Below are 26,517 nucleotides of genomic sequence, written 5' to 3'. Positions count from 1 at the left end.
GCAGAATGATGCTCCTCTGGAATTAATCCACTGCAGAGTCTAATGAAGAAGAAATACATCTTTGTACTGTTATATACCATCAAATTTTTAATGAACTTCTGTTTTTGTATTTTGAGTTATTTTAAACAGTTGATACTTGTAGAGTTGTATTTTTATTATACACATGTCCCTAGAAATTGGTGTGATGAACAGACAAGCTGTAAATCATTCCCTTTAAAAAAATAGAGTGAATGACTAATAATATTAAAATGAATGATTCAAACTGGGATGATATGAAAGAGAACAAGCTTTTTCAGTGGTGTGTTTAGGATTTTGTATGGGAGATTTTAAGCTTTCTTTTTTTTAAGACCAAATTGTTCAATCATAAGTTTCTACATTGATTTATAAGTTAACCACATTAAAAATTATTATTATTATTTTTAAAAGATGTATTTACATATGCATACAAGAGCTGGGGTATAGGCCAGAGGTGCAAGGGGTAAGAGGATTCACCACAGACAGAGAACAGTGGGGAAAAGAACAGGCAGACCAACTGAAACACACTGCTGAGGGGAGCAGTGCGTGAGACAAGAGAGGTCTTCTGTGCCATGTGGGTAGCTCCCTGGCTGGCTGGGGATTGAACTTGGTGCTGCAGAGGCTATGGATGCTTCATAGTGCTGTGCTTAACCCCTTAAGCCACTGGGAAGTCCCTAAAAATTATTTTTTTTTGTCCTGAAACAATTATTTTTTTTTTGTCCTTACGGAAACCCTGTAGAATTTTTTGTATAGTTTCTTGAGGCAGTAAGTTTCAATTTAATGATGGGAGGTGTCAGGAAATTTGAAGTCCACTACTTCCTTGATATGCATGAGGTCTTACATGTATGTTATACTATATGTAATTGACAGTAACTGGATCTCTGAATTTCAGTTTATTTACATATAGGTGGAGATAATAAGTTCTTTTCCTATTCATTAGGATGATTAAATGAGTACTTTGGTCAGACTGCTTTGAAAATAAGATGCTATCTAGTTAAAACTGTTTATTATTAAGTTATTTTATATTTGAAGTAAATTATGTATTAATGTTACACTGTTTTTTTCCCCATTCCTTTAACTCTTACAAGACTGTAAGATTTAGTGTGTGATGGTGAAATTGATAAGATTAATTTCATTTTATGTGCCATTTCTGACCCAGAAATGCTAATTTGTATTGCTTAACATCACACCTTCAAGTTGGAAAGCTGAGCATAACTGCTTTCTATAGACAGGAGAAGTCTGGGTTTGGAATTGTGATTTTTTTTTTTTAACATGATTTATTCCTCAAAAAATGTTAAAGAACAATGAAAAATGATATAAAAATAAATTAAAAATAAAAAAATTTAAAAAATGCTAAAGAACCAAGGAACACAGAACTCAGGATGAGTGCAACTTTAACTTTTCGTAAGTTATCTGGTACTTTAATACTTTTAAGATACTTCTCCAAATTACTTAGGAAACTCACTTCTTAAATGAAAAAGAGAACGGGCAGCACTTGACCAACGTATGTATGGTAAAGAAGAGCATTGCTTAATGTGCTTCAGTTTTAAGTGTTTCTTTTCATTATCACTTCATTTAAGTTTCCATAATGTCTTTAGTAACAATAGTATCACAGAATCTTAGAAGTACTGTTATATGATACCAAACTTTTCCTGGCAAATAAATACTCCCTTTTCTACTATGTGAACTGTGAAATTCTTGATTATTTTAGTAGCTGGGTCTTAGGTGAAAATAGCTGAAATGTAGTCTCTGATGTATTTGACCTAGTAAATTGTGTTTTTTAAGGATTTCTTTTCCATAACTGTCTGGGTATCATTTAATGGAGTTAAAACTTAGTCTCTGCACTTTGCTCAGCTGAAAAATGCTGGGGGACATAAAATAGAAAAGGGAAACTGATAGAGTTGCTATGGAAACCTGGCCATGGGTCCTCATGACCAATAAGGGAAAATCCAAGGAATTCGGAAACAGGGCAAATAAAACCAGGCATGACACCTCCTCTGCGGAAGGTCCTGATGCTCCAGCAGATAGCAACCAACTCCCCCACTCATGAAAAAGTCCCCTAAAACAGGTTATAAAAGGGAACCCCATATCCTTCCCATGCAGATTATATCTCCCGTCTCACCCACTGCTCTTTTGCAGGGTATTTCAATAAATCTGCCTTTTCTATTCTTCACTTTCTCTGGGGAATTCTTTTACTCCCACGCCTCTGGTCTCACCTGATGTTAGACCATCTTGTGGTCTGAGATATAATTATCTAATTTGACCTCCTGTTTTACAAATTGATAAATTGAAAGTCCAGAAGGGTTATATTTAATACTTTTGAAATTCCCTTTTTTTTTTACTCATTAAAATTATTTTTTAATGAGGCAAAATATAGCTATATTTTCATTTTCAAATATTGAATTATGTTAGGATTAACCTAAAATGTTCTCTTTTGACCTTTCTCCATCCCATTCTCTCTTCCAGAAGTAACATCTGTTAATTTAAAGTAATATCTTTCCAAAACTTCTGTGTATTTTACAGATGTATAGTTATATGTGTTCATACTATATGTAGTTGGCAGTTTTTTCCACGTCTGTCCACTAAATGTACTTCATTGTGTATTAACTCCTGAATAATAATTCCCACTAGAAACGAATAGCCCAGGATACACTTTCCCTTTCCTCCCTGCCTCCTCTCCTCTGATGTTATAAATAATTCCACTGTGCATATTCTCGTGCATTTCTTTGTGCATTCACGTAAATATATCTCTGCTTTATGATTTTTTCATCTCTACACAAACACAGGAGAGGCAGTAAAAACAATGTAAAAGCTTTATAATGTAGTGGCTAAGAGCATGTTTTCTAATGTCTGCCTGGGATTCAATTTCAGCCACTATTACTTAACTACCTCTTACTATTTGTGTCATTAACCACAGCAATTTATTTAACCTCTCGCCCAGATTTCTCATTTATTCAAATGGGCTCTTCATCCCCATGATGTAGTAGGATATAGGTAAAGGATTAAGCTATTACATTTGGAGTTACTGGTGCATAATGTTCCATAAATGGGAGGCTACGTGAACATTTATATTAAGGAGGAGGTAATGGTGATGGGTTCTGGTGATGGTTGTCTTGCCTTGTTCTCCATACTATTCTGAAGAGACATATGATTACATTAATGAAAAAGTCCACCTAAATGGACTGTATACTGTGTTCCTGACTTACATTATGTCAAAAGTACTTAGTTCTAGAAGTGACTATTTTATTTCCCTAGTACTTATTTTCATAATGAAAAAATTTTTCTAATGGTTTGAAATAGGTCCTGGGAATGGAATTTTAATTTATAGTATTATGTCTATAGAAAATAAGATTGCCTGAATATACATCTAGTCCCAAACAGCAGAAAGTTCCAAAGTATGTGCAAAACTGAACTTATACAACATCTACAAGAAAGAAGCGTTATGAAGTTAAAAGAATTTGAAAAATCCTCTATACTATAGGTGAATTTTATGGAGAATCACTTTAAGATATTAACAGCTTAGGTATCTGGAAATTAATAAACCTGACTTGGTTTAATACTGTGTACCATATTTACCACTGGTCTCTCCTCCCTATGTAGTACCTATTCACACTGCATAGTTTTTGGGAAATGGTCATCAGAAGAGTTTTATGTGTTATCTGCCAATATCATCAGCTCAAGGATATGTGAAATTTGTATATTGAGACACATAGCAGTTAGCCTGACATCTTTGCTCATGGAAAAAGTTGAGATTGTGGCTATCACTAAAATAGCAAATTTGTGTGAATACTAAAGCAAATGTCCTTTGTTTATTTTTTGTTTGTAGTTCTAATAAGTCTGAGTGGTATTTTTGAAATAATACTTTCATTTATGAAATAGTCAGAAATTTACTTAGGTTTTATAAAAAAGCATCTCTTTACATTTTAATAAATGTTGAAGAGTCCAGAATAAAAATGGTAAAATTAATCTTATTTTTGCTCTTTCAGATTATATATGAACAGGAAGGGGTCTATATTCACTCATCTTGTGGAAAAACCAATGACCAAGACAGCTTGATTGCAGGAATACTGCGTGTTTTAGAAAAGGTATGTTTCTAGTAATGATTTTATTTGTTTATGGTTGTAGTTCATCTTTGCAGCATTATCAGTAAGTTTGAACTTCATGTGTAAAATGAAATTATGTACTTGAAAAGTGGCTGTGCATCGTACTTTGGAATGATGTTAGACACAAAATACTTCAAATGAGCCAATAAAATGGCATGGAAAATCTTTTTATTCTTATTTTAGTGAAAAATTTTTTTTTTTAATTGAGGTAACATTGGTTTATGACACTATGTATGATTTAGAAGCATAGAATCATAGCTTTTCAGATGTGTGTTACCACAGCACACCCATTAGCAAAGCACCCATAGTCCTCCATGGATCTCCTCTTCCTTTTCCTAGAGAGGGGGTTTCCACTACCCCCTCTGCTATTCTCAGTTCTACAGTCAGATTTCTAGGTTTGTTTTTGGTTTGGGTTGTGTGAGCCTTTGTTTTGTTTCTCTATATTCCACATATGAGTGAAACTATATGATATTTTTCTTCTGGCTTATTTTGCTCATTAGCATTATTTCCTCCAGTTTCATTTATGTTGGCTTGGCATATTTAAAAACATATTTATTAAAACTTTCACAAGCGCAAATTTTTATAATGAAAAGTAAACAATAAAAATTATTCATAGTGTTTGTTGTCAAATAGTGGTTTACATATGCTGTTGCATGTTTAAAGTGCTAATATTTAGGGTGTTAAAAGTTTTATTTTGAGTTCAAGCCTTAAAAAGTGGGTGAGGGCCTCCCCGGTGGCGCAGCGGTTGAGCGCTGGGTTGCGAAGCTGCGCGCGGCCTCTGCGGCGCCGGTTCGATCCCCGGCTGCTCCCCGGCCACCAGAGGAGGGTCCCACATGGCGCGCAGACCTCTCCTGCCGCCCGCTGCTCCCCTCAGCAGTGTACTTCGGTCCTTCTGCCTGCTCTGCTCCCCGCTCTGGCTCTGGTGAATTCTCTCGCCCTCCCGCGCTTCTGACTGTACCCAGTGCATGTATAAACAAAACAAACAAAGAAACCAGCAAACAAATAAATAAAGCATGCCTCTATAAAAAAAAAAAATAAAAAAAAAAAAAAAAAAAAAAAAGTGGGTGACTAAGAATGTGTAAGATATTGCTGAATAGTTAATAATTTATAATCTCTCTCTCTAGGATGCTGAAGTAATGGTGGACTGGAGACCATTGGATGATGCATTAGATTCTTCTAGTATTCTCTATGCTAAAAAGGTATATATGAAAAAAAAGTATGACTAAAGGAGTGATATTTAAAAACAGTAGTTTTACTGAGCTAATTCCTATACCGTAGTCCTCACCCTTTGAAAGTGTATAATTGAGTGGTTTTAGTATATTTACAGAGTCGTGCAACTGTCATCCGTATCTATTAGGGATATTTCATATACATGGATCATAGGAAATGTGATCTTTGTGACTTGATCTTTCACTTACCATGTTTCAAGGTTTGTCCATTTGATAGCACTAATATACAGTACTTTTCCTTTTTCATAAGCTTTTAAGAAGGAATAATACTGCATTTATGATTTTGCCACTTTTTTTTATTCATTCATCACTTGATGGGCATTTGGATTGATTTTACTTTAAGACCGATAAAAACATTGCTGCTGTGAACATTCATATTCAAGTGTGGGTTTTTTTTTTTTTTTCTTGTAAACCCAGGAGTAAAATCCTGTTATGTGATAATCTTTAACATTTTTACCATGTTTTGACTTTTCACTGTGGAAATAGATATAATTCTGTCTCATCTCTAATTCACTTTGAAACTAGACCAGTACATATGTTACTTGTCCACTTTTCTTCTTTAAGTATTTAAACACTTCATATAGATGATCTTCTAAGTTCCTCTTCTTTGAGACTTTCTCCCAGAGCCTTCTTAAAAGGTTATTCTGAACTGGTTGTTCTTTTGGTTTACGATGCTGCAGTTATCCGGGGGGTTCTTTTTGCCTCTTTCCCATATTTTAGTCCCTCTGTTCCCATATACTATGCCATGTTCTATTTTGATTTACACTCTTGTTTTGCTGCAACTCTAATGCTTCCTGAGAAAAAGATTGCATGGATGCAAAAACATTTCCTTTTCTGGGCTTTTTATCCTTTCTGAATTAATAGAGCTTAGTTGTCATAGAATTACAGTTTAAAAATAAATTTTCCCACATATTTTTAAGTTATTGTCTCGGGCTTATCTAGTTTCTCTTATTGTTCGTCTAATGCATTGTATTTATATTTTTTAGATTTATTATATATATTTAATGCATTCAAGAGATGGAGTGTAGGCCAGAGGTGTGTGGGGAGGTGAGAGGATTCACCACAGACAGGGTGGGGAGCAGCACAGGCAGACTGACTAAAATACACTGCTGAGGGGAACATAGCTTCATAGTGCTGAGACTCATCCCCGTGAGCTACCTGGGACACTCTTTTAATTTTAATAAATAGGACTACATTATCTTTAGGAGTCTGTGCTAATTAGCATTATCATAAGTAAGATAGTATTTCCTCATTCTTAATTACTAATATCATTTTTGATTGGGGCAAAAGTTGAAATTCATTTAAACTTTATTTCTGATTGTTTTTGAAGTTGGACTTCTTCCTACGTTTGTCAGTTCATATCTTTGACTTGTTTGTTCAACTGTTTCCTTGTTTTTCTGTTTTGATGTCTGTTAATCTAAGTAAATTGGTAGGAGTTTCTGTATTTTAAAAGTTTTTCTGTTATCTACATATGCTTTTGGAAACATTTTCACCCAGTCTTACCTTTATCTTATCACCCTTGTTTATCGTTAATGTATATGTGATATCTTTTATTGTATAGAAGTTAAACTTGATTTAGTATATTTGTTAATATTGCATTTTAGACTTTCAGTTTTATTATTTTCAGATAGAGAGTTCTTGAGACATATATATATATATATATATATATATATATATATATCTTATTTGTGGTTTTTTGCTAATTTTGACAAGAGAATATGAAACCAGTGGTGACTTAAGTAAGTAGCCACCATTGGCTATTTCCCTCAACTAGAAATCTGAAGGTTTGCAGCTATTTCAGTGGTTCCTTCCTTTTTCTCTTTATGGTCATAAGATGACTGCCGTATTTTTAGGTTTCGCAATTGCATTCAAAATAGGTGAAAGGGGAAAGAGATAAGGCTTTCATTAGGAAAGCAAAAGCATTTCCATGAGCCCTGCTTTTGACGTCTGCTTTTAAAGGTGAAATTAATGGCAACCATAAGTGCAAGGGAGTCTGGACAAACTTTTCTTGTCTTTTTGGTAAAAGTAAGCGGGGGAGAAAAGTATGGGAAGGCGTGTTCAGTTTTCACATCAGTGATGTCTACTCTAACTCACATACTTAATTTACTTAGAAACTGAGATATTATCAAATGAAAGTAAATTCTACTTCAGTTCCTAAATATTTTATTGTTGCAATTATTTTAGGACTCCAGTTCGGTTGTAGAATGGACCCAGGCCCCCAGAGAAAGAGCTCACCGAGGACTGGAGTCCCTGAATAGTTACGAAGCGGAGTGGGACATGGTTAATACCGTTGCGTTTAAAAAGAAACCACATACCAATGGAGGTATGAGTTAACTTTTTGAAATTATATACTGATTTGATACAATATGATATATACGAAAGGGCTAAGAAAATTCTTTAATGTTCCTCCAAAGGATGATTTGATACTTTGATTAATATATATAAAGCTCATATTTTATAGTTCTTTTTTATCTCTGTTTTGTTGGTTGTGACTTTAAAAAAAAAGACTTTAAAATACTTGTTCTGTATTATAATTATTAATGGCAGAAAATAGAAATACTTAAAAAATTTGCTTTGGTTGTCTCTCATGCACATATTTTTGATCTACTGGAATTAAGAAAGTCATGTTATTTCTTCCTAAAGCACCAGGGGGAGATGGAGTATACCAGGATCTTCATAGCTTATTGCAGTATCTTATTTTCCTTTCTGTATATTGTGTATCTGTATGTGTGTGTGTGTGTGTATATATATATATATATATCTTTCAATCAGTGTTTGCTTTGGAGTGATTACTTACATATAGATAACAAGAAAGAGTAAAGCTAATTAATTGCTAGATATAACACACGTACTACCCCAGCATGATCTCGCTCGCTAGTTCGTCTATCATGTGAGTAGTCTGTTTGTGATCTCTTTTAAACACTGAACACTTCGCCAAAGCAGAGGCAAGGATGTAAACCTGTTTTACCTCAATAAACAAATTTAGGGAAAAATCTAAGTACTTATATAGAGTTAAAACTTTTTTACTTGGGCCTCCCTGGTGGCTCAAGGGGTTCAGTCTCAGCTGTATGAAACTCATAGCCACAGCAGCATGAGTTTGATCCCTGGCCAGGGAGGTGACCCACATGGCACAGCAGACCTCTCCTGTCTTGCCCGCTGCTCCCCTCAGCAGTGTATTTCAATAGATCTGCCTGTTCTGCTCTCAACTCTGTCTCTGGTGAATCCTCTCACCCCCTACAACTCTAGCTTACACCCCAGCTTTTGTATGCACAAATAAATAAAATAAATCTTTAAAAAAAACTTAGGAAAAGGTTATTTTACCTCTTAATGATGTGGATCTGAATTAGAATTTATCCACATTTATCATATTAAAAAAGATTGGTCAAAATTTACTAAAATTTGTGTTGCTGAATTTACAGAGCACAATTACTAATAAAAATTGATTTTCATATATGGCCTGGGGAATCATTCTCATATACAGTAGTTTATACTTTGTATTTTATCAGTTCTTGGAAATAGTGGCAATTAAATAAATCATGAACTTTTGATAACACTTTCTGCGTGTGTGTGTGTGTTTGGTTTTTTGTTTTAACATTCCCTTTTTACTGAAAGGGAAGATACTTACCAAATAAAACAAAATATTAAAGATTAAAATCTCAGGATTTTATTATATTTGGTATGTGAGGTGACTTTTCTGTAGATCTTCAGGATTGGTTTATGTGAATTGTTATTTTTTGTTGTGGCCTAACATTGTTAAATCCTTGAAAATGAAAATGACATGGGGGTCTCCCTGGTGGTGCAAGGGGTTAAGCACCACACTGTGAAGCAATCCGCAGCCTCTGCAGCATGAGTTTGATTCCCAGCCAGCCAGGGAGCAACCCATATGGCGCAGCAGACCTCTCCTGTCTCGCCCACTGCTCCCCTCAGCAGTGTATTTCAGTCAGTCTGCCTGTTCTGTTCTCTCTGTCTCTGGTGAATGCTCTCACCCCCCCACACCGCTGCCCTGTACCCCAGCTCTTATATGCATAAATAAATAAATGTTTTTTTTTTTATGAGATTTTTTAAAAAAAAAATATTTATTTATTTATACAAGCACTGGGTACAGCCAGAAGCGCGGGAGGGTGAGTGAATTCACCAGAGCCATAGCGGGGAGCAGAGCAGGCAGAAGAACCGAAGTACACTGCTGAGGGGAGCAGCGGGTGGCAGGAGAAGTCTGTGCGCCATGCGGGACCCTCCTCCGGTGGCCAGGGAGCAGCCGGGGATCGAACCGGTGCTGCAGATGCTGCAGGCAGCTTTGCAACCCAGCGCTCAACCGCTGCGCCACCGGGGAGGCCCAATAAATAAATGTTTTTTTTTTTTTTTTTTTTTTTTTTTAATTTTTTTTTCTTCTTTTTTTTATTTTCTCTTTTTTTTTTTTTTATTTTTTTTTTTTTTACAAACCCTTGTGTCGAGGGCTGACTTAAATAAATGTTTTTTTAAAAATTTTTTTAATAAATCTTTTTTTTAAAAAATAGAAAATGGGGCCTCCCCGGTGGCGCAGTGGTTGAGCACTGGGTTGCGAAACTGCCCGCAGTTTCTGTAGCGCCGGTTCGATCCCCGGCTGCTCCCTGGCCACCGGAGGAGGGTCCTGTATGGCGTGTTTCTGACTGTACCCAGTGCTTATATAAATAAATAAATAAGTCAAAAAAAAAAATAGAAAATGACATGATATAAGAATGAGGAAAAGGAATAAGTTTCAGAATTTCATAAAAGAAAGAAGCATTACATGCATGAGAAAATCATAATCTGACAATAAAGATTTTTTTAGACTAGTGCTTTTCAACATAGTGTACTGAAATCACCTGGAGAGGTTAGGCTTTAAAAAAAAAATACAGCATTGGGTTTTAGCCCAACAAATTAAATAAGTCTCTGTATTTTTCAGACAGTCTCCTGCCTATTTTAATAAGAAGCTTTGTGTAGCTGCGTAACTTAGAAAAAAACAGATGTAAATGTTGCTTTATGTGGCTTAGCCATGCATTGTGATTACAGAAAACCTTTAATAATTATTAAAAATTCAGGAGACATTTTCTAAGCTTGAGCTTGTAGAATTCAAATTTCTGCTATTAAGAAATACTTAAAATTTTTTAAATGGTATTTTAAATGGTATTTATTACAACATTCACTTTTTTTACTTTTTACCTTTTTTTTCATAATTCACATAGGAAACTAGGGGCAGATTTTTAGAAAATTGACTATCAGAAGACTTAATTTTTTTTTTTTTAAGATTTATTTTTATTTATTTATACAAGCACTGGGTATAGTCAGAAGTGCGAGAGGGTGACAGAATTCACCAGAGCCAGAGTGGGGAGCAGAGCAGGCAGACTGAAGTACACTGCTGAAGGGAGCAGCGGGCGGCAGGAGAGGTCTGCGCACTATGTGGGACCCTCATTGGGGATGGAACCGGCGCTGCAGAGGCTGCAGGCAGCTTCGCAACCCAGCGCTCAACTGCTGCGCCACCGGGGAGGCCCTCAGAAGACTTAATTTAACTTTATATTTTTCATGAATTTCTACTGCTGGTCTTTGTGTTTATATACCAGATCAAATGTTTTGAAAATTTATCTTCCCAGAACAGCAGACTGACATGTTCTGGTAATCATTCAGGTAAAATTCTTTTTTTTAAAGATTTATTTTATTTATGCATAGACGAATTGGGGTGTAATCCAGAGGTGCAGAGGGTGAGAGGATTCACCAGAGACAGAGTGGGGAGTAGATCAGGCAGATTTACTGAAATAAACTGCTAAGGGGAGCAGTAGGCGAGACTGCAGAGGTCTGCTGTGCCTTGTTGCTTAGCTCCCTGACTGGGGATAGCTTGATAGCGGGGAGACTTTAACCGCTGCGCTACCAGGGAGGCCCTCTCAGGTAAAATTCTTGATATTAATTCTATTCAAGACATGTAGAGACTTACTGAATTGTTTTGTTCTACTGTTGTGCTATTCTGATCAATTTCCCATGTCATTGTTTTGGAGATAGAACAGGTCCCCAAATAACATTCTTTTGTTTAATGTTGATGAGAGAAAAGAAATACAGGCCTTATTTGAGAACCTAGTATCATTATATGTTGTCAGTTTAAAGTTGTAGTTTCTAAGAATCTATTAGGATGTTAAGTGAGGACTTTATTCTTTATATATTTGGTGACATAGTAAGTTCATCAGAATTAGTTTAATTTGCCTTTCTTTAAAGAGAGAAAATTTTAGTTACCATGTAGATTCTGTTTGTTTTCTTTGTAACCATTTCTATTTCTGGTGAGTTATTGATGGTAGACGAAATTGCAGATTAATGTTGACTTTACTGGATTATTAGCTATTTATTCAGCACATCTCTCAGAACCTCCTCAAACTGCAAGTCATTTTTTCTAGGCCCTAGGAATACATCTCTGAATAAAATATAGTTTTGTTTTTATAAAACTTATATTCCAGTAAGTGACTTGTAAATTTGCTTTGTAATATCTCATCCTTTATCAGAGTTTTGCTTTTTTTTTTTAAGATTTATTTTATTTATTTATGCATATAAGAACTGGGATGTAGGCCCCAGGTATGGTGGGGGTGTGTGTGAGAGAAGATTCGCGAGAGACAGCGTGGGGAGCAGAACCGGCAATTGACTGAAATACGCTGCTGAGAGGAGCGACAGGAAAAATCTCCTGTGCCATGTGGGTTAGCTCCCTGGCCGGGGATCCAACTTGTGCTGCAGTGGCTGCCCATAGCGTCATAGTGCTGAGATTTAACCCCTTGTGCCACCAGGGAGGCCCCTTTATCGTAGTTTTAAGTGAGAAAATTTGTGAGGCATTTTTCATTGTATTTGATAAGTAATGAGTGTCTTTTCCATTAGGGGAAATTTTTACTTCTGAATATGTAAAACTTCTGATAATTCATATAGACTGCATGTACTATAAATCATATGATTTTGTTTCTTTAATTTGGATTAGCTATTTTTGTGCAATTTAAGGATTTAAAAATTGTATTAGTTCTTCATTGCTCTTTGCTGGGAAGATATTTTTGGTCTTTGTAAATGATCTGGTATATATTCATTTTAGGTTGTTCTTCAAGTATATTCACACTTAAATGATTATGGAGATGTTGGGATTCTGAAATTGTTCTCACTTTATTATTAGCTTATAGTGTAATGTGCTCTGTAATAATAAACTGAGCACATGGCACTTAATCTGGTACCAGCCTTAGGTCTGGATTCACCATCCAAGCAGGTGTGGGAACGAGGCTAGTCAGTGTATAGATAAATTGCTTTAGCCTTTCTGGATAGCCTTTCAAATGATAAAATTTTCATGAAATGATAGTGCCTGCGTTCTGAAAGCTGTAGATTTCCCTGTGTCAGTTTAGGAGACCTTATTGGAGGTCATGGTGGTATAGTCTTCCTGACTGTAGAGGAAGGTGACATATATGCAGATCAATATACCTGTTGATCTGTCCTTCCAGGTTCTGTAAACATATATCTTTTATGCAGTTTATCTTTGCAGAATTGATAGTGGGGGGTGGAATTAATGATGATCTTACAGAAAAGTATAGTATGACACTTCTTAGGAAATAACATTAGAGAAAAGCTTTTTAAAATTTCAGAAGCATGGTATGCTTATGCCTTTAAAGTGTTAAAACATTATTTTTATATTTGAAATTGTCAAGTGACAAGAAAGATAACTTTTTTCTTTTATGTAACTTGATAATCTTCAAATTTCTTGTTACTATGATATTGTTCATGAATCTAGAATTTTAAGCTTTTTATATTTAAATAACCCACAAACTCAATGCTCTAGTTTACATAGCTATAGTTTGGCTTAAATTGTCTTACCTAGTAGAAGATTTAGCGGGAAGATTGAATGTATTCATTCTCTAAAGCATTCACAACTTAGTTATCTTTTCATCCTAAGTACCCAACTGTCCTTTAGGTTTTTGCAAATAAAATGTTTGTGGTATATTCATTCCTTTGTTATTTTTATACAAATATGCTTGCCTTTATTCATTGTAGTTTAGAAAGATAATTGCAAACAAATGAGGAAATAAATATATGTATTTTTAAATAATTCCAAGAGATCTTATCATTCATATTTGGGGGGAGTGGAAAAAATGAACACTTATTGATTATTTGCTATGTACTTGGCACTCTTCTAGTTAGTTAACAAGCATTGTCTCTTTTAATTCTTAAAATAACATTGGGAGGTAAGTATAATTATCTCCATTATACAGATGAAGAAGATCCAGGTCAGAGGTATTCAATTATTTGCCCAGCTTATTTAGTTAGTAGTTTCAGTCCAGCCTGCCTTCTCCCAAACCATGGTTATTTTGGGCAAAGCTCGTATTTTAAGTAAAGATGATTTTTTTTTCAAATTGTATGCAGTAGGGCAATTACTTAGAAAACTATTCTCATTTTAAGAAAATGTATGTATTATGTCTAGTACAGGTGGAAGCCTAGTAATGTGAATGCCGATTCCCTCGATTCAGTGGGTTTCTCTCAAGCAGTCATGAAGCGCGCTATCAGAACCTTTTAAAAAGGTGAACAAAACTGTTTTGCCCCACTCTCTTGTTTTTAAGATGCTCCAAGTCATAGAAATGGGAAAAGCAAATGGTCATTCCTGTTCAGTTTGACAGACCTGAAATCAATCAAGCAAAACAAAGAGGGGATGGGCTGGTCATATTTGGTATTCTGTCTAAAGGATGACGTCGTTCTTCCTGCTCTACACTTTCATCAAGGAGATAGCAAACTACTGATTGACTCTCTTGAAAAATATGTGGTATTGTATGAGTAAGTATCAAATTATTTTCTACTTATTGAAATGAGATTGTTGTGTTGGTCCCAAGGCAAACTATTTTTACTTGTTATTTGGCATCAGTGACCTATGTGCATATGAGGGCTCAGGTAGCTCATGTCTTTCTGACTGTTTTTCTAAATCAATAGCTGAGTAAATTTTGCCACTTTAGTCATTTGTATCTGCAACTTATCTTTTACTGTTTTAAAGAAAAGAGTCCAGTTTTTTTTTTTATATACACTCAAATGAATGATGATGTATCAGTAGCATATAAATGATAGGTTTACGTAACTTACCTTTTATTAGATAGTTCCTTTTAGACACGGGTTTATTTGTAATGTTACAATTTAAGTCAGGCAAGCCTAAGTCCTTTATGAAATTTTAAGTGTGGAAGACAGGGCCTTCTCACTTTGCACAAATCTTATGCTTATTCACTTATGCACATTTGTACACACATAACTCTCAGCAAATATATTTTGGCTATATGTGTTCTGAACATTGTGCCATCACCCATGAACCATCACAACGGACTCTTGTGCTCTTCCCTCCTGTTTTGATCCCTTTCCTTCCCTGTGCCCTGATAAATGTCTCTGATTTTTATCATTGCTTGATGTTTAGTAGTGAATAAAACAGGCATGTTACTGGCTCTGAGCATTTATGGCCCTATGGAAGATGCCAGCCAGTAAATGGTAATGAAATGCAAGTACTAAACTGGAGGAAGTATGAGGTGCTTAGGAAGCTCCCAGGAAAGGAAGGAGAGGTACCTCATTTTTTAAAAAAATTTTATTTATTTTTACATTGTTGTTCATTTTTGTAGTGTTTGGTTTATCCTTGAAGGTGTTGTCCCATAAAATTACCACTACCAAGACACCCATCAACCATCATAATAGACTCTTGTGCTCTTCCCTCCCGTTTTGATCTTTTTCCCTGCCCTGACCCCTGAAGAATGTCTCCACTTTCTAGTTTACTACTTTTGCCTTTTTCTCCCCCTGATTCCTTGTATAGCTTTCCTGTGTTCCTCCTATAAGTGAAACCATCCGATATTTTTCTTTCTCCTTCTGATTTATTTCACTGAGCATAATCAGAAGGGTACCTCATTTAAACTGGGTGTTGAGTAAAAGTTAGGGAAGACTTTATGGAGGAAACAATGTTAAAATTGAAACCTAATGAATAAGTGAACACTAGTATTAAAGGGAATGAAATATTTAGAGGGAAAGCTGTTTTAAGATAGAGGAACTCAAAACATGATATACTCACAGAGCAGAGTAGTTCAATCTCACAGGTCTTTACAGTGTGGGAAAGGAAGCAAATTTAAACATGAGACCAAGGAACTGAGTAAAGACCAAAGCATGATTTTTTTAAAAAATTTAGTATTGAGGGGCCTCCCCGGTGGCGCAGCGGTTGAGCGCTGGGTTGCGAAGCTGCCCGCAGCCTCTGCAGCGCCGGTTCGATCCCCAGCTGCTCCCCGGCCACCGGAGGAGGGTCCCACATGGTGCGCAGACCTCTCCTGCCGCACGCTGCTCCCCTCAGCAGTGTACTTCGGTCCTTCTGCCTGCTCTGCTCCCTGCTCTGCCTCTGGTGAATTCTCTCACCCTCCTGCACTTCTGACTGTACTCAGTGCTTGTATAAATAAATAAAAATAAATCTTTAAAAAAAAAAAATTTAGTATTGAAGTAATGTTGGCTTACAGATTACAGTGCCATGAACTAGGAGAGTGACAGGGAAAATAGAAGTATTGGAGATATATTTGGGTTAGATTTTTCATTGATTAGATAAGTTGAAGTGTTGAGAAGAGAGAAGTTGCAATTTTTAGCTTGGGAAACTATGGGGATGATTGTTAATTTCATTAATGTTCTCATGCTTAAATTTAGATCATATAAAACTAGGAGTGATCCAAAAGCTAGAAGGTTTCGACTGTGGTTTTTTTTTGGCATTAAGTACTCTCCCCTGTCATGTTGACTACCTCTGATTGGCACTAGGCATGCTGCTCAGTACCAGTAACCATAGGAAAGTCAGTCCAGACTGCCAGTATGTGGGTTTTGGATTTTGAAGTGAAAAGCTATGAGTAGGCTACCACTTGAGGGTTAAGTCTATTTCGGGGCGGGGGGCCATTGTTATGATTGGGCAGAAGGTTTGACTTTTGGATAGCAGGTGTTAAAGACTTGGGAGTTTCAGCACCATAGTAAGCTCAATATCAATCAGTGTTGTGATGTAACTCATATAAAGTCTCAGAAGTGTTAGTCCAGCTCTATTCTTTTTTTTTTTTTCTCTTAAGATTTTATTTATTTATTTATACAAGTACTGGGTACAGTCAGAAGCGCGGGAGGGTGAGAGAATTCACCAGAGCCAGAGCGGGGAGCAGAGCAGGCAGAAGGACCGAAGGACACTGCTGAGGGGAGCAGCGGGCGGCAGGAGAGGTCTGCGCGCCATGTGGGACCCTCCTGCGGTGGCCGGGGAGCAGCCGGGGATCGAACCGGCGCTGCAGAGGCTGCGGGCAGCTTCGCAACCCAGCGCTCAACCGCTGCGCCACCGGGGAGGCCCATTCCAGCTCTATTCTTTATTGTGATAAGATTATACTTTCAAGAATGAGGCTTCATTTTAGGCAAAGCATTTTATTATTCAGGTTTTTTTTTTTTTTCTACCATTGTTCATTTTAAATGTTAGACTAGCTATACATGGAAGACAAGACTGATATTATGAAAGGGATTGAAGGGTGTAATAACCATGACTATGTTCTATGGGGGCCTGCCCTCTTTTGGCTCTGTTTCTTTCTTAAACCTCACCTCTTCTATTTTCTACCACACACACATCCCAGAGTGGCTTTTCTGCATGTACCCCTTCCCATCTAAGGCAGGTTCCCACCCTCATTCCTTTTTGTAGTTCATGCTAGTTCATGCTTCTTTCAGGGCCCTTAACCAGAAGAAAGTAATTTTATCTATTTACTTTTTTTTAATGTTCTACTCTAGAGTATAAACCATAAAGGCAGAGATTGCTTCTCTCTTGCTTATGTTTTCTCCTAAATCCCTAGTCAGAGTGCCTGGCACATAATACTTGTGCAGTATGCCTTTGTTGGATAAATAAATGGCAATTGGACAAATTTTGAAAAGGTTGTTATAAGAAATATGATGTAGATTTGTTTTCTTTTAACAAAATTTTTATTTATTTATTTATTTATTTATTTATTTATTTATTGAAGAACTGAGATCTAGACCAGAGGTGCGGGGGTGAGAGGATTCACCAGAGACAAAGTGGGGAGTAGAAACAGGCAAATTTCCTGAAATACACTGCTGAGGGGAACAGTGGGCAAGACAGGAGAGGTCTGCTGCGTTATGTGGGTTTGCTCCCTGGCCAGGGATTGAACTCGGGCTGCAGTGGTGGTAGTGCTGAGCTTTAACCCATAGGCCACCAGGGAGGCCCTAGACTTGTTTTCTATGACTCGACCTAGCAATAAGTACACAAGTTTCAGCTCGAGATGCAGAGTTTTCTATCCTGGATGGGTTCAGTACTTAAAAGATTGTGTGTCTTGAATGTGTATTGGTGTTTTAATGAGGGTTGCAAGTGAAACTGTTTCCTTCTCTATATGAAGTGAAGATAAAAATCAGAAAGATGGTGATAAAAATAACTATTGGTGAGGCTTAGATATGCGACATCATAATTCACCTCAACTTAATTTTGAGTCACCCAGTAATCTTTTTGCACAACCAAAGGTTTCCCTAGTGAGAATGCCCTATTTATGATGTGAAATAAGAGCAAACCAGAAAGCTGTTTTCTGTAGACAGGCAGACCTGAGAGTGAAGAGAGCCTGGAAGGGCTTATGCCGCATGCTTCTTACTGTTTCCCAATCTTAATAATCAGAATCATCCCTATCTCTGTGTGAAGCACAGTGTCTTTACTGTAAGTGCGTAGTTCTATTTGGAAACATGAAGTCATGGCAATAATGATCCTTCTTGGGACACTGTGCAAAGTGCTGGAAGAGTATAGTCACCAAGAAATATATGGTCCCTGTGTTCCTAGTTTGTACTGTTGTGGGAAAGACAAATAGCTTATGTAAATAAATGTTAGATTTTAGCTGTAACAAATACTTTGAATAAGAGAGTTCTGTGAGAGCATATTATAGGATAATAACGTTTTTTGTATGACAGTAGCATTGAAGCTCTAAGAAAATGAGATCTTAAGGAGAGGATAAAATGGGAAAAGATATGAGCATAAGAGATGAATGACTTGGTCAAAGAGAGAAACCTAGCAGAGGTGACTGACTGTCCTAAACTTGTTGTCTCTTCTCCTTGGACTGTATGTCTTTAAGTTTATGGTCAGCCAGGGATGTGGCTGTCTTGGGGGGGAGGAGACAGCTGTGTAAAGTGAGTCATCAAAGACTGCACCCCTATTATCAGCTCTTTTTCCTTTGTGTATTCCCATGACACCAGAGACCAGTTTACTTTTTTCCTAAAATTATCTGAAATGTGAAATAGTATATCAAATATTTTATCTCCAAGGCCCCTCTATATCCTCAGCTCTTTTTGCCATCATAAATTATGCCCAGTTATAATAGCTAACCAGAAATAATACATTGAGACCGCATGATAGAATATAAATACTCCAAATAAAATCACCAAAAAAAAAAAATCCCCAACTTTGTGTAAGCTGTCACTCATTATCAAATACTTACGGAGCTATTAAAGCCCATTAGTATTGTTCCAAATAAATGGAATTTATTAGTTCTTACTAGCATTGATCCAAATAAATGGAATTCCCAATATCTATAGAAAAGAAAGTCCCAAATATCTCCAATTTTGTATCCTACTAGGTGTAGCCATAGGGGTTTCATTTGCTGTTCCTGGAGCAGTTATTCTGAACAAAATGATGTTTCCAGAGTCATGTTCCTATGGTCAGAGATTGTTCTAGGGACCACAGGAAAATCTTGGTTTCAACAACCTCATGGTGACGTCAGCCTGTCTATGCCAGTGTCATCCTCTAATCTTCTTCTGAGTTCAAATCTAATAAGAGTCAGACCATGTTATGTTTTTCTCTAATTAACTGAAATTGAAGAATGTGGCTTGATCAGCAGCCATCTTATCTTCCTGACACATCCAACGAGTGAATTAACACCTTAACTATCTTGATGAACAGAAACTGAATGTGTAGGAGTTGGGCAGTCTTACAAGAGCGAGGAAGAGGTTGGCTAGCCATGCACAGTTCCTTCTCTCAACTGGATCAGTCAGCACAAAATGTGAGGCTTTTTGAGGCTTATTTTTTCTCAGATGATTTTCTTATCTATTAGGGAAAACAGATTATTGAATTCATTGATGTTTGTTAGTATTCTTTGACTTCTCTAAAACATGATACTCTCTTGAGGGTGAAAGAATGAGCCACAAATACATTCTTGTTACCTTTCTGAAACTAAGTTGATTGCTGGGATGTGAATGAAGGTTATAGTTACGTTAAAATTGTATATTGGGTAGTTTTTACATTAATACATAAATATCCAAAAAGTGAAATACCACCCCCAAGTTATATTGGTTCTGTTAATGTATAACACCAACCATTTATATATAGATATGCATGCATGTATGTAGTTGTGTGTGTGTGTGTATACTTTTATTGTAAATATTTTGTACTTTTCAGTTTTTTGTTCACCTTTTGATTGCTGTTTCTTGCAATTATATTTATTCTTAAACTTTCCATATTGGTCATTTGCAGTCTCACTATAAAATAGCTAACTGCTACATCACAGCATACAGACATTGTTTAATGATTATAATTTATGAATTTATTCTGAGGTCTTCGGGAGAGGCTTACTCTGAAGCCTGGGAAGTACTTCTGAATTGTCAGTAGATATGCACCTGTAGTGGTGATACTAGACTATGGTTTTAGTGAAGTCCTTTCATAAGATCTAATAGCATTGTTAACTTACATTAATTTGAAAGTCTTGAGAGATCAACTTCCCAGAATTCCATAAATAGGATGTTTAAAATATTTAATTTCCCAAATTAAATGTGTCGTAACCTGGCAGGTAGAAACTTACTGTAACAATATCCTAGAATGCCATCCTCTTTCTGATGAGCTTGGGAGCTGCCTAGCAATACTTGCCCTTTGATTCGCTTTTTGGCTGATGCTTGTCCTTTGACTGGTGCTTGAAATGTTTGTTGATTTCCTTAGGGATTACCAAAGCTCAAATTTCTTTTATCTCACTTCCTCCTAGAGTTCCCCTCAGCCTGTCTGCACAAAGCTTTGAGTATAAAACACGAAATACTTCCTTTTTATCTGTGGTTGCTTGTTGGTTGGACAGATATTTCTTCTTCCCATCTCTAGTTTAGTGATGTTGTTGTTAAATCTGGAACCATAATAATTCACCCAGATAGGTGAATCCTCTCACCCCCCACATCTCTGGCCTGTCCTCGGTTCTTGTGTGCATAAAAAAATAAATCTTAAAAAAAAATTCACCCAGAAAGCTGAAATTTACATATTTGTTTTCCTTCTACATGTGTAGTCAATATTTTAACATTTCTATTTTTTATTTTGATTTTAAAGAAATAATTTTACTCAGAATTCGTTGTTAGAAACAAAATAAGCACCACAGCACCAGCAGCAATGTGTCAGGGAAAAAAAATTGTTCCAATATTAGTTTCTTTTCTTTTTCTGGTGTTACTTTTAAAATTTGACCAAAACTACAATGAGATACATCTTACAGCAGTGAGAGTGGCACATATTAAAAAAACTAGCAACAACAAATGTTGGCAAGGATGTGGAGAAAAAGGAACTCTCCTGCACTGCTGGTGGGAGTGCAAACTGGTCCAACCACTATGGAGAGCTGTGTGGAGATTTTTTGAACTACTAAACATAGAGCTTCCATATGATCCAGCAATTCCACTCCTAGGTATTTACCCAAAGGACACAGAAACGTTAATTCCAAAGGGCACCTGCACCCCTATGTTTATAGCAGCACTATTTACAATAGCTAAGCTTTGGAAACAACCCAAATGCCCAGAAATAGATGACTGGATCAAGCAGATGTGGTACATATACACAATGAAATATTGCTCAGCAATCAAAAAAGATAAACACATGCAGTTTGCAGCAACATGGATGGCGCTAGAAGGGATCATGCTCAGCGAAATAAGCCAGAAAGAAAAAGAAAAATACCGGATGGTCTCACTCAGAGCAGGAATTTAGAAAACCTAAATAAGGGACCAGGAAAAAGACTAATTAATACAAAGTAAAAATCAAAATCAACAAGCAACTATAAACCAGAGACACACTACGGGGCAGGGGGGTGGGTATGGGCGGGGAGAGGAAGGATTAGGATCAAAATAAGGGGGGGTGCAATTGTATGGGGAATATAACCAAAATGAAAATGCATACCTTGTGCAAAAATGAAAAATGATGTAAGAATTATATAAAATAAAATATTTTTAAAAAATATGGAGAAAACATAAAGCAGAAAAAAAAATGCCTTGTGAGGGCCTTCCTGGTGGTGCAGTAGGTGGAGCATCACACTGTGAAGCTGTCTGCAGCCTCTGCAGCGCAGGTTTGATTCCCTGCTGGCCAGCCGGCTAGAATCCCAAATGAGGTCTGCATGGCAGACCGCTCCTTCCTTACCCGCTGCTCCCCTCAGCAGTATCTTTGGCCCGTCTGCCTGTTCTGCTCCCTGGTCTGTCTTCTGGTGAATTATCTCACCCTTCCGTGCCTCTGACCTATACCCCAGGTCTTGTATAAATAAATAAATATTTAAAAAAAAAATGCCTTGTGAGAGTCTGTAAATCGTCACAGTATGCATGACCCCCCAAAGTGTTCAGAAACGTGTTTGATGAAAATTAAACGTTTTAAAAAGTTACTGTTTTTCTTCTTCAAATGACTCAACTTCAGCTCCCTCTAAGAAGCCAAGGGGAATAGTAAGCTACTATTGTCTCTGGAGACAACTGCTGTTTCTGACTTTGTAAGAATGAGATCCTGTTTTGGAATTCATATTCCCCCCTAGCTTTGGTGTTGCATCGTGATACTTTAGAATTGAGAAGCGATAACTGTTATTAAAGTTCTTATCTCAAGCATTTATAATAAACTAGAGGTAGATAGTAGCAAAATAACACATTTAATTTTTATTTTAAACACAGAAAAGTTGTGGATTTATTACAGTTGATTTACTAAGTTATAAAACTTACTGAATAGAAAATAATTCATCTGATTATTTGAAATTAGATATCTATTTTGAATACATTTTACTTATTCTGTAGTTATTAAGAAATGTTAGGAAAAATTGGTTTCCAGAACTTAATAACAACTAAAAGCATTCTGCTATCTGAAATTGTATATTATAATTTTGTTAAATATATTCATATATAGTTTATAGTTATGGTCAACATGATTAGTAATCTTTAACAAATAATTAATGTCTTTGTGTCTTGTGTTTTTAACATTTTATATTGCAGTACTACCAAGCTGTGGAATGAAGCTGGTAATCATTTCAAAATGGGACATTTTTCTGTATTGTACATATTACACTGATGAATCATAAAGTGTGTTTTGATTTTAATTTTTATGATAATGAAAGATCTATTTGTATGATTTTTGTACTATAATTCTATTTTTTTTTTAAAGAGGCAGGTATTTTATTTATTTATTTATTTGTTTGTTTGTTTTTGTTTTATTTATACATGCACTGGGTACAGTCAGAAGCGCAGGAGGGTAAGAGAATTCACCAGAGCCAGAGCGGGGAGCAGAGCAGGCAGAAGGACCAAAGTACACTGTTGAGGGGAGCAGTGGGCAGCAGGAGAGGTCTGCGCGCCAAGTGGGACCCTCCTCCGGTGGCTGGGGAGCAGCCGGGGATCGAACCGGCGCCGCAGAGGCTGCGGGCAGCTTCGCAACCCAGCGTTTAACCGCTGCGCCACCGAGGAGGCCCATGATTTTTGTACTATAATTCTAAACGAGAATTTGGGTTGATTATAATTTAGTCCCCTTGACTTTACCTAGAATAAAACTGTAGTTCAACTCTTATTTATGCTCATTTAGTATTTTATATTTCATACAGTTGTAGAAATCACTTAATATAGTTACTAAGTGTTAGCTAGTATTAATTGGAAACGATTCAATTACTGGACATTTAAGTTTTATTTTTTTGTTTTGGTAAGAAAAAATAATTGCATGAGTGAGTATTCAGGTAGTAATTGATGTACTTGCTAGACTTTTCTATAAATCTCTTCTTTTTATTACAGATCTCCACAGGATAAAAGAATACTTCTTGTGAATTGTCAGAATAAGAGTCTCTCACAGTCTTTTGAAAATCTTCTTGATGAACCAGCATATGGTTTAATACAAGTATGTTTCTTAAACCTACTTTGTATTAATCAATTACTCTGACTCTTATTTTATATCCCTCTACATCTCACTTAACCTCAGAGATTATACTGAATGAGGCAACTGTCTCTGTGTGTAAACTTTATGAAACTATTTTGTGTAAGCTTTGGATATCATAATGTTTCATATTATTTCTAAGACTTAAAAGCTTCCTTGGTTCTTAATTGTTCTGACAGTAATTTTTTCCTTTATCATAATACTGAAATTGGACATTTATTATAGCTTTCTTCAAGTAGGTGAAAGGTCACTAGATAAGCTATTTTGTATTCATTGATGATAAACGTGGGCATAAATATGGTTTGACTTTTAATTTTCCATTTAAATAGGTTTCCTGGGGTCACGATTATATAATTTCCTTCTAAGTGTTTGAGAATATTCTTATATTTGACTAAAAATGTAGATTTAATGCAGGCAGAAATAGTTATTTTTCATTCAGATTTCTATGTTAGCTGATGAAATGATTGCTTATTCATTTACCCATGCAACAAATGTTTGAGTGATGACTATTCCATATGCTTTCTGTTGGTTCTGAAGATAACCAAGAAAGAAGGAATTTTGAAGGAAGGAGGACAGGAAACTAAACACTAATTAAAATAAAAAGTGAGGGAACAGTTTTTCTAATTGTGAAAATTTAAAAAATAGTCCATTAAGAAGTAACTGTTTTTGCTAAAATTGAGTAAGAATGCACTTGGGGACTTAAGTAGCCCTAGCCATGGAATAGTCTTTTGTTGGTTTTCAGAACAGCACTACCCAGAACAGGTTACTTTTGTCATGATGATTTGCTAGTAATGTAATTAGATTAAAATGTTAGTTTTTAAATATCATGAGCTTTTAAATTTAGCTATCAAATATTTTGTGTTAGAGAAGGGTGGCACTGCATCCTTCAAGAAATATTTTTTTTTTGTGAAGGCAGGACTGCTAGACAGAAGAAAGCTGTTGTGGGCCATTCACCAATGGAAAGTAAGCGCTGCATATATTTCTAATGTATGCAGATTGAATGAAGCCTGCAAATCATGTTTATCTGCAATTCAATCAGTAGTAGCATTAACAGATTAAAAGATTGGCTTAGAAAATTTAAATTTCTCTTTTCAGTAAAAAAATTGAGATAATCTTAGAATACTGTTTTAGTTCTGATTTCCCCCATCCCCTTTTAGAAAACTTTGCCATGTCTTTTTCATCATGAGATATTTTTATTCTTTGAGTTAATAATGCTAATATTTTTTTCTTCCTACAACATAGAAAATTAAAAAGGATCCTTATACAGCAACCATGTCAGGATTTTCCAAAGTCACAAACTACATTTTTGATAGTTTGAGAGGCAATGATCCCTCTACACATCAACGACCACCTTCAGAAATGGCAGATTTTCTTAATGATGCTATTCCAGGTTTAAAGATAAATCAACAAGAAGAACCAGGGTTTGAAGTCATCACAAGAGTGAGTAGAAATTTACATTAAAGTAGCTCTTATATTTTAACAGAAGAAATTCTCTTTAAATGTATACCAAATGCTATAGAAACAGAAACTCAGTTTTGATTGTATTTGCCTTTCTCTCATAATTCTTTCTTAAAATTTGTGGCTGACTAATATCTCTAACAACTAATACTTGTCCTGCCACCAAATTCTTGGTTTGTTCTCCATTGATCATGACTTACATTTTTTGTTCATTAAAGTTGGATCACTTCTCTTTGATTATCACCTTTTGATAATAAATTTGCTTGTTTCAATGAGTGCTGAGAAGTGAATGAATAGTGAGCTTTGCATATTGCCCCAGGTTCTGTTTCTAATTTATGTTTTTCTGTAGGTACTAAAGGCAGCTAATCAGGACACTACTCTAGGTCTTTTGTTCTCATGTGAATCTTTTCTTTTTTTTTTTTGGTGGGACCCTCGCTGGTGGCTGGAGAACAAACCGGTGCTGCAGAGGCAGCCTCGCAGCCCAGCGCTCAACCGCTGCGCCACTAGGGGAGACCCTGAATCTTTTCTTTTTAAAGTAAGATTGGGGCCTCCCCTGGTGGTGCAGGCTTTTGAGGGCTGCGCTGTGAAGCTGTCCACAACCTCTGCAGCGCCGGTTTGATCCCGGCTGGCTGGGGAGGGTCCCACATGGCGCAGCAGACCTCTCCTGTGTCGCCCGCTGCTGCTCCCCTATCAGCAGTGTTTTCGTCAGTCTGCCTGTTCTGGTCCCCACTCTGTCTCTGGTGAATCCTCTCACCCTCCCGCGCATCTGGACTGAACCCCAGTTCTTGTATAAATAAATAAATAAATCTTTAAAAAAAAAAAGTAAGATTGATTTTGGTTCTGAATCATGGCAAATCTTTATATATGATCAACAAATTTTTTAATTTGTTTTAATTCTAGGCTGCACATAGTTGGAAAATTATAAATATCTAATTGTAGTAAATTAAAGATCTTATCTTGCAAATGATATTTTTAAATTACCAACATCTGTTAATTGAATTAAGAAACCGTAGAAAATGCCAAATAGAGTTAGTGGGTCATGAATCAATTCTGAGAACTACAAATTTTAGTGTGGTGAAAAAGCTAAATTTAGAATATGATTAATGGAATCATACTCTTTTAACAATAATTTTAATACCTTTTTTAAGTATTAAGTATTATTTAGATTGAAAGTGTCTCAGAATTTACATATTGAATGTTCTGTACTTATGTAACTGAAATCCAAAGTAGCAAAACAATGAAAAATAAGGAAGGCGTCTCCCTGATGGTGCAGTAGGTTAAATCACAGCATTATGAAACAATCCGCAGCCACTGCAGCATGAGGCCAATCCCTGGGCAGCCAGGGAGCTAACCCACATGGCACAGCAGACCTCTCCTGTCTTGCCCACTGCTCCCCTCAGCAGTGTATTTCAGTCACAGCCTGTGCTGCTACTCTGTGGTGAATCCTCAAACCCCTCCCACCCGCCCACACACCTCTGGCCTGTATCCCAGTTCTTGTATGCATAAATAAATAAATCTTAAAAAAAAATAAAAATAAGGAAGATTTTAGAAGTGTTAGAATTCGTGTCTGAGTAAC

The 26,517-nt window shown here is 36.3% G+C and overlaps 1 protein-coding gene across 2 annotated transcripts in view; it reads left to right on the top strand.

Moving 5' to 3' along the window:
• The window catches only part of TBC1D15 (TBC1 domain family member 15), a 60,804-nt gene that overhangs the window by 6,560 nt on the left and 27,727 nt on the right, over positions 1–26,517 (top strand). Inside the window, exons 2-8 of one of the 2 annotated variants that reach the window (XM_037513976.2) lie at positions 4,002–4,100; positions 5,243–5,317; positions 7,532–7,670; positions 13,924–14,134; positions 23,345–23,447; positions 24,396–24,446; positions 24,726–24,923. In XM_037513976.2, the coding sequence (XP_037369873.1) occupies positions 4,002–4,100; positions 5,243–5,317; positions 7,532–7,670; positions 13,924–14,134; positions 23,345–23,447; positions 24,396–24,446; positions 24,726–24,923 (876 nt within the window). The remainder of the gene's footprint in view (positions 1–4,001; positions 4,101–5,242; positions 5,318–7,531; positions 7,671–13,923; positions 14,135–23,344; positions 23,448–24,395; positions 24,447–24,725; positions 24,924–26,517) is intronic. The other variant, XM_037513978.2, reaches the window with a different exon arrangement.

The sequence above is a fragment of the Talpa occidentalis genome, unplaced genomic scaffold (genome assembly GCF_014898055.3).
Source record: "Talpa occidentalis isolate TD23 unplaced genomic scaffold, MPIMG_talOcc4v2.1 talOcc4.16, whole genome shotgun sequence".
NCBI classification, from domain to species: Eukaryota; Metazoa; Chordata; class Mammalia; order Eulipotyphla; family Talpidae; genus Talpa; species Talpa occidentalis.
Note: the sequence above shows the minus strand (reverse complement) of the source record. Positions and strands in the feature narration are given on the sequence as shown.